The 7,751-nt window shown below is 34.9% G+C and overlaps 3 protein-coding genes across 3 annotated transcripts; 1 reads left to right on the plus strand and 2 right to left on the minus strand.

The window, feature by feature from the left end:
• Positions 1–1,139: 1,139 nt before the first annotated feature.
• On the minus strand, positions 1,140–1,920 carry LOC118745198 (dynein light chain roadblock-type 2). Its single transcript, XM_036478719.1, has 3 exons — positions 1,796–1,920; positions 1,642–1,720; positions 1,140–1,567 (listed from the first exon to the last, which is right to left on the minus strand). The coding sequence occupies exons 1-3, from the start codon at positions 1,796–1,798 to the stop codon at positions 1,356–1,358; spliced, it is 294 nt and encodes a 97-aa protein (XP_036334612.1). The 5' UTR covers positions 1,799–1,920; the 3' UTR covers positions 1,140–1,355.
• Positions 1,921–2,544: 624 nt separating this feature from the next.
• On the plus strand, positions 2,545–3,754 carry LOC118745317 (dynein light chain roadblock-type 2-like). Its single transcript, XM_036478842.1, has 2 exons — positions 2,545–2,565; positions 3,307–3,754. The coding sequence occupies exons 1-2, from the start codon at positions 2,545–2,547 to the stop codon at positions 3,688–3,690; spliced, it is 405 nt and encodes a 134-aa protein (XP_036334735.1). The 3' UTR covers positions 3,691–3,754.
• LOC118745199 (dynein light chain roadblock-type 2) lies at positions 3,685–4,677 on the minus strand. Its single transcript, XM_036478721.1, has 3 exons — positions 4,515–4,677; positions 4,139–4,432; positions 3,685–4,082 (listed from the first exon to the last, which is right to left on the minus strand). The coding sequence occupies exons 2-3, from the start codon at positions 4,157–4,159 to the stop codon at positions 3,768–3,770; spliced, it is 336 nt and encodes a 111-aa protein (XP_036334614.1). The 5' UTR covers positions 4,160–4,432; positions 4,515–4,677; the 3' UTR covers positions 3,685–3,767.
• Positions 4,678–7,751: the final 3,074 nt, after the last annotated feature.

The following is a 7,751-nucleotide window of genomic DNA, read 5'->3' on the forward strand; positions in this document are numbered from 1 at the left end:
TGTAATCATTCCGAAATCAAAGCGAGACAGTCTAGTACCGTTTTTGTCAATGGATTGTGTACTTGAGTGCCGTTTTTGTATATGTGTTGTGTACATGTCTATTAATAAACGTATGTGTTCCTTTTCTTTCGTACGTGTTTATTGATATATCTGTACTGTAGTGTTTTCGGACGGTACTAGCTCTTACTGCCAATATAGGAGTATTACATATATGGTTTTAATTGCCTTAACAAGATTGTTAATTGTTGTTATTGCATAAACATGTATTGTAAAGTGTTTTTTGTACAATAAAGTTAATTGTACTGTAATTTGGTCATAGTGTTTATTTAACAATCCAGCGATACGAACCGAAAGATTTTGGGAAACCCGTCAAGTAGTCAAGGATAATCGTAACACGAGAAATGTTTAGCTATTTGTTCAACGATTCTGGGATGGGGGCGTAGGGGGAGGGGCGTTGCTCCCCAAAGTCCCCCCCCCCCCCCTAAACGAAGGATGATGAAAGCCGCTTTATGAAAAGTCACCCCTCACCCCTTCCCCCCAAAGTCCCATGGGAGCTGTTTGAAAACAGCGGAAATTTGGATTTTTTCTAAAACGGTTATAACCCTCACTACTCCTTTCTCTTTTACCCAAGAAGAGGGGCTGAACACCTTTTGCAGAGAGCACCTTTCTGCGTAGGCGGCCTTTGGCCGCACTTAGTGATTATAACCCTCACTAAGTAGAATTCTCCTTTCTGTGTTACCGAAGAAAAGGGGCTGAACAACTTTGCAGAAAACAACTTTCTGCGTAGGAGCCCTTCGGCCGCGCTTAGGGAATATAACCCTCACTAAGTAGAATTCTCCTTTCTGTTTTGCTAAAGAAGAGGGGCTGAACACCTTTTGCAGATATTTCGTGGATGTTTTTTTTTGACAGATCAGCTCGGAAACTTGCAATAAATACCATATTTCTAACCGACTTTATTAATAAATTAGTGCACAGATATAGTAAATTTTATTTTTGTAATAAAGCGTGAACTGTTGTCTACAAGTGTGTTAAAAGTTTTTGATTCGATTCACGCGTTTGGGCACAGGAACCCAAAATCGTTGTACTAATTCATAAACAGTACCCCGTAACACTATTAATTTTCCCTCAAAAACATTAAATTTCAAAAGCATTTTGCATTGTGCTGTATTAAGTTTGTATAAAAATTAATACTAACATTAAATCACATAAAATGTAAGCAGATCTTAAAAGATGTATGTAATTTTGTTTCCATTTCCGATTGATGCAAATTCAAAATCAAAGCTCTATCGCTTTCACGCAAGGTAATACAATAAATACACGAGTAGCTAAGAATATAAGTATTTCAATTGCACCGTTTAGTCAGTTGGATTTTGAATAACTATCAGAATAAAATCTTTATCGGGTGCAACCATAATCTCATGCTTTTTGGAACGTACACGCAGGAAAGTAAGGTCATTGGAAGGGTCTAAATCACGCACAACACTGCGTGCTTTGTCAGATAGTTGACTCATAAGACCAGCATACTGCACTGTTGTCGTGTTGTCCAGTGTCGACTTGACTGGAATACCTAAGGTAAAGAGGCAGTAACGTAAGCAAAGAGATGCGGTGAGTCTGGATTATATATGTATGTTTAAAAGTTACCTTCATTGTTGACAACAATGGTGCCGACTACACCCTTATGTGACTGGATGCGTTTCAGTGTTTCCTCAACTTCTTGCGACTTAAAAACACATTTAAAATGATCATGAATCAACAATGTAATATTTATGTATTATGATTTACTATATATATTTACCATAATTCCTCAAATTTATTGCTCAAGCTTAATAGATTTGCAAAATTTTCTATTTAGACAATGGACCGCGACCAGACTGAAAATCAATGTTGTCATCGACCTAGCAGAAAACACAATCAGGGTTGCCCTGGGATGATAAATAATACTACGTTTCGTATAGGGTTAAAAAAGTGTGGCGTGCTTGTCCGAAAAAAATAAGTTATATTTGTAAATTTTTTTTCTATTACACAAAAAATTAATTGTATATTTTACTTTGATTTAAATTAGGGTAATATTTTGTCACATTTTAGTGGATATGATTTAAATTGAGGGCTTCTAATTTTTGTATATACACATTTTAACAACAACGGTTTTCGAACAATTAAATGTAGGTACCAGTAGGTACATATATCTGTGGTCAAAAGCAACAACTGCCTAAGTCGAAAAACCTGAATTCGAGGAAAAACGTTTTAAATATTTGAGGCCTTATTCATAAAAAATAAAGTAGCTTAAAAAAAAGATTTATAAACTGCAAAATGTATGATAACGTCACTTTGTAAAGCTCTTTAAACCTACTTTATTTTTTATGAATAAAGTCATTGGATTGTAATGTTAACCTTATGAGGAAACCAAAATATGTTCGTCCATAACTTTTTAAACAGCCTAACTGGCGAGATGGAGATTTCATATGCGCATGGAATATTAGTTGCAGAACACGATAGCATATATAACGCAATTATTTCTTAAGCCGACTTAGGCAGCTATTGCTTATGACCACAGATATATCTTCGGTGATATCTAATCGCTTCTGGCCATTCTTCATCTTCACCAGCCAAATGTAGACAGTTTTGTCATTCGTTTATTAGGGTGTACCGATTTGCAGATGCATTCCGGTGCAAGTAAGATACCATCTAATTGTCAAGGGTACTAAAAGACATACACCGTTTTGCAGTATCACCGACGATATTGTCATTGTATAAAAATTTTAGTTATTATTCTGGTACTACAGATTCAATTTAAAGATATTTACCGGATACTGCCGCCTACAGAAAATAATTTTAACTGTACTGAATAATTTTGTTATTAGGATCAGTTAATAGCATGATAAAAATATAGTAAGGTAGAACCGCTGAGAGTCACTTTTAAAATTCTTGACGTTTCCAAACAATTTAATTTTTAAATTTACTCACAAACTCACACACACATTTTCATTTTCAAACTCAAGCAACAACAATTTCGTACAATTTCAATTTTTTATTTTCACTTTTATATGATTTTAAAATGTTGGCAAACTTCAAAAAAAAATCATGACCGACAAATTGAGAGAACGGTTATACCTTGCTATGTTTTTATCATGGTTAATAGTACCGTCATAAACAGAAACTTTATTAAATTGACACTGTGACATAATAATTGTGAAAAAATGTAAATTTGAAACTAAGCAGTGGCTATCATAGCTGGCAAAGCACGTCATATATCCATATATTTTTTAATTATTTCCTTTTAAGCAGATTGCTTATAACATTTTCTAGTCTTTTTGTGTGATTTTAAACATTTTCAAACTGGTATTTTACACATTTGTGCTTTTATTATTTATTGATCGTTATTTACAACAGGCGCTTGCACTGGAAAACATTGTACGCAGAAATGCTGAGAACACAGAACGTATCATGAAAAATGCCATTGGCTATGTGGTGTCGAATAATGCTCTGGGAACTGTAGTACAATCCACTTTCGACAATAGCACTTCTGCTGGCATAACCAAATTAATTAGTGGTGTGCTAGTACCAACTGCACGCAGCGCCGTGCGTGACTTGGATACCACTAATGATCTGACGTTTCTTCGTATTGTCACTAGAAAGTTTGAATATTTAGTCGCTCCAGAAAAAGAATTCACGATTGTTGTAATGCAATAGTATTTTAATATGATTATATTTTTGAATGGTTCTAATGTTCTAATATAGCAATTTATTTTAAAATTCAAAATTACAATTCATAATTGTATTCTATCTTGAGCATTTTGCACTACCACCACAGTAATTTTTTCATCTGGCGTAATAAGCACTTCGTTTGCTTTTGTACGTACACGTAGCATCAATAGCTTATCGTCAGGATCGATCTTCTGCAAGCCTGATTGAACTTTTTCCTTCAATACCTCGTACAGGCCGGAAAACTCAATAGCTGATTGCGGCTCCATCGTCGTCTTAACAGGATTCCCATTTTTGTTCAATATTATAATATCAAGTATATCCGGCTTTTCTTCTATCTGGCGATAAACTTCTTCTACATAGGAGCGTGTGCGTTTAACCTGAATAAGGAAGAGAAATTAAATTAAACGCATGCTATTAAAATGTACATATGCACCTGCTGCTGAGTTGTTTGCATCCTTAAAACGAATTAACTGCGCAGTTTATTATTTTTAAAAATATTGAAATAAATTGAAATGTGAAATGACTTGTGTGCTTTGTGATTCTATTAAATATGGCTTGGTATCCTAGGTGTTTCCGGAGTATAGTAAAACAATTTGTAAAACCAATGTAGGTCACGAGGCGTTGGACTGTTGAATACCTATACTGTACTATTTTTTGTGCTATGTGGCATGGCAACAGTACTTAATTGAAATGTTTGTTGTATAAACGGAACTATGTAATTTATTATCTGCTGGAGGTGAAGTAAGAAGTTTGGCGCATGATATGTACATGGTTTCGTCAATCATAATCGTGTATACATATTTACATACCGACAAACAAATGCATGTCCCACATCAGATTTCAGTTTTTATTGGCTTTATACTGAAGACTAGTGCACGGAAATTTCCAAGGACATCCTCTTCCGGTAGGTGATGTCCGCTACAAATCATTGCACCTATAGCCGACATCGATTCGCCACTTCTCTGCTCGCTATCTTTGAGTTCCGGTCGCTAAAAAGAAGCAACAACAAAAGCCGTCATCGATTCGCCACTTCGCTGCTTGCTATGTTTGAGTTCCGGTCGCTTAACGAAACATTTTGCATGTGAAAGCAACAACAAAGTTCGTTCGTTTCGTCACTCGCTAACTGATGGCGAATCGATGACGGCTAAAGTTGGTTGTAGCCAGATTAGATCTATTTCTATCTTCCGCGAAAGATTCGGCTCTTCCTCTTTTATGTCAAACTCACAGCCCGAACACAATAGCCGTCATCGATTCGCCAACAGTTAGCGAAACGAACGAACTCAATGAGGTATAACCAAACTCGCTATCGTCTATCCGTGCTAGCTAACTTTGTTGTTGCTTTCACATGCAAAATTATTCTTTAAGCGACCGGAACACAAACATAGTGAGCGAGAAGTGGCTAATCGATGACGGCTTTTGTTGTTGCTTTCACATGCAAAGCAACTTTTCGTAAAATGCTACTCCCAAGGAGCCTCATAAATCTTCGATCTGGCATCGGTAAGTTGGAAAAAGTCAAAAGTCATTCTCACATATTAAGTTGTAAAACGCACAGAAATGAATGGGTGGATAAAATTAAATACGCCTTGGTTTACACCGGACAATATTAGTTGCGTTCGCGGAGCTGTTAATTGATTCTTTTTTCATATTAGCCGTGTTCGCGTACGCACCATCCAGTAAATCCAGTACTAATTTTACTGGTTTTTACTGGAGAGATAATTGAGAGAGCAAAAATGACAGCTGAACGTGCAAGTTTTACTGGATTTTTACTGGATAAATTTTTACCAGCAACTATTTGCTGATGGCATGATGCTTAGTGTAATTCACATTAACAAAATAATTGTTTGTAGTGATTTTAGAGTTGCAATTGACAAAATAAACCTATTTAAATATATAACAAGATGGGAAATACTAGTTTTCTAAGAAAATTACATTGGAAAATAGCAGCTGTTCATAAAACTAGCAACTTATTGCTGGTTTTGCATTTTCGTACTTTCTTGCATATTTCACTCATTGGGAGTAAATATTGGCTTACTCTCCGAAATTTGGTTACTGGCAAGTTACTGGATATTTTTTTGCTGGATAATACGAAAACACAACTATTGCCTGATTATAAAAAGGTAATAATATGACCATCGAAAAAGAAAATAAAGTTTTAAAATGGTACCGTCTTGATTATAAAAAGGCAATAAGATGGCCATCGAATAATAAAATAAAACTAAGAATGGCGGCGTCTTGCGCTTATTTGCAAATAGTACCACTAATCAATACTTATTTGCGTGATTTAGTTATTTGCAAATAAAAAATTAACTCAGCGTTTATGCGGCAAATTTTACCATTTTGGAAATTGTTATTTGCATATAAGACGTGCGTATAAACGTAATAAGTGTTTTCCTGTGGAGACAGGGCCTTAGCCATGATGCAATAATACAAGGTGGTATCAGTTGTGACAGCTCGATTTGACACTGCCTTAGCTCAGTAGAATAAGAAGAAAAAGGGGAAGAAATGAGCCCCATATGGGGGAAAAATATAAAATTTTACATTTTCTCCTAAACAAGATTTGCTTTTTTATAGTATATTCGTTATGAAATGAAATCAAATAAGGTAAAATACATTTTTAAGAAAACAAAGTGTGTATACTGAGAAAAAATTAAAAACATTCAACTATATTAACGGGCAAAGAATAGTTAAAGAAGTAACATTAGGTGTGTACTCGTATTGAGAGAACAAAATTCTCCAGCAGCAAAAGTTCTGAGAATTTAGCAGCATTCGTTCTCAAAGAGACGAAATATCAACAGAAGTACGAGAACGCAAAATTTGCAAAAACTTGCAACCTTCGAAACAGGGCTGCAATTTAGTTTGGCATCCCCGGAGTTCCGCATTAAGGTAGCTATGGAACGATAGAGGGAGTTCTCCTGATTGCAAATATATATACTTTTAGCCGCAGCGGGCTTCTAGTTTTTAAGTTATTTGTTGTTAAAGTTTGTAAATTGAACTAACCTCTCGGCGCTATTTCACACAATAAACACTTTATTTATGTGCACACTTCGGCAAAATAGTTGCATTAAAACGCGGCCCGAGATTTAATTAATTAATTAAGTAAAACCCGTTTATAAATGTCTTCACAAACGTTTGCACATTTCACAAACAAGCAGAAATAACTATGGCTGACAGTAACACAAAATGTATGCTACCATACGTTAAAAAAATACACAAATAAGTGCGTATAATTAGGAAGTATAAGTGTGCAGTTCGTACATATATTGCTCTTATTAAAAATAATAATATTAGGATCGATAGGGGTCTTACTCCTGATCATAACGGTATTATTTTTTTCGGGTGGAAATAATATTTACTGGTGTTATTGTAGTTCAAATAACACAAATGTAGAAAACGTACATCGTTAATTTGATAAATAATGAAAATTATTAATAAAAAATCGCGCGATTTTTTATTAAAAATTTTCGTCTGCGGCGCTTTTTCCATAAAAATCAGTACTTCGATAAATAATGAAAATTTTTAATAAAAAACCGCGCGATTTTTTATTAAAAATTTTCGCCTGCAGCGCTTTTTCCATAAAAATCAATACTTCGATAAATAATAAAAATTTTTAATAAAAAATCGCGCGATTTTTTATTACAAATTTTCGCCTACGGCGCTTTTTCCATAAAAATCAATACTTCCATAAAAAATAAAAATTTTTAAATTAAAAGTATATATATTTGCAATCAGGAGAACTCCCCCTACCCCCCCATAGACACCTTTTTTTGTACGCGGGGGATGCCAAACTAAAATTTTCCCCCCGTAATTTTTGTTGTTACTCACTTTTTAGGTCGGTGTTATGCAGAAATTTTGTTTGGCAAACTGCGTGCAATTGTTGTTGCAGCAAACTCGGAGAGAGCGAGTTTGGCGACTCTCACAGCAAACTAATTTTGTTTGGTCAAACTGCAGCAAATTCGGTGTTGTCATATACACAAATTTTAAAGTATGCGCGTTATGTACATCTGAAATTCTCATTTCGTGTTGGCAATAGCCATGAAAACCATAAT

Source organism: Rhagoletis pomonella, unplaced genomic scaffold, assembly GCF_013731165.1.
Source record: "Rhagoletis pomonella isolate Grant_MI unplaced genomic scaffold, Rhpom_1.0 Rhpom_scaffold_00008, whole genome shotgun sequence".
NCBI classification, from domain to species: Eukaryota; Metazoa; Arthropoda; class Insecta; order Diptera; family Tephritidae; genus Rhagoletis; species Rhagoletis pomonella.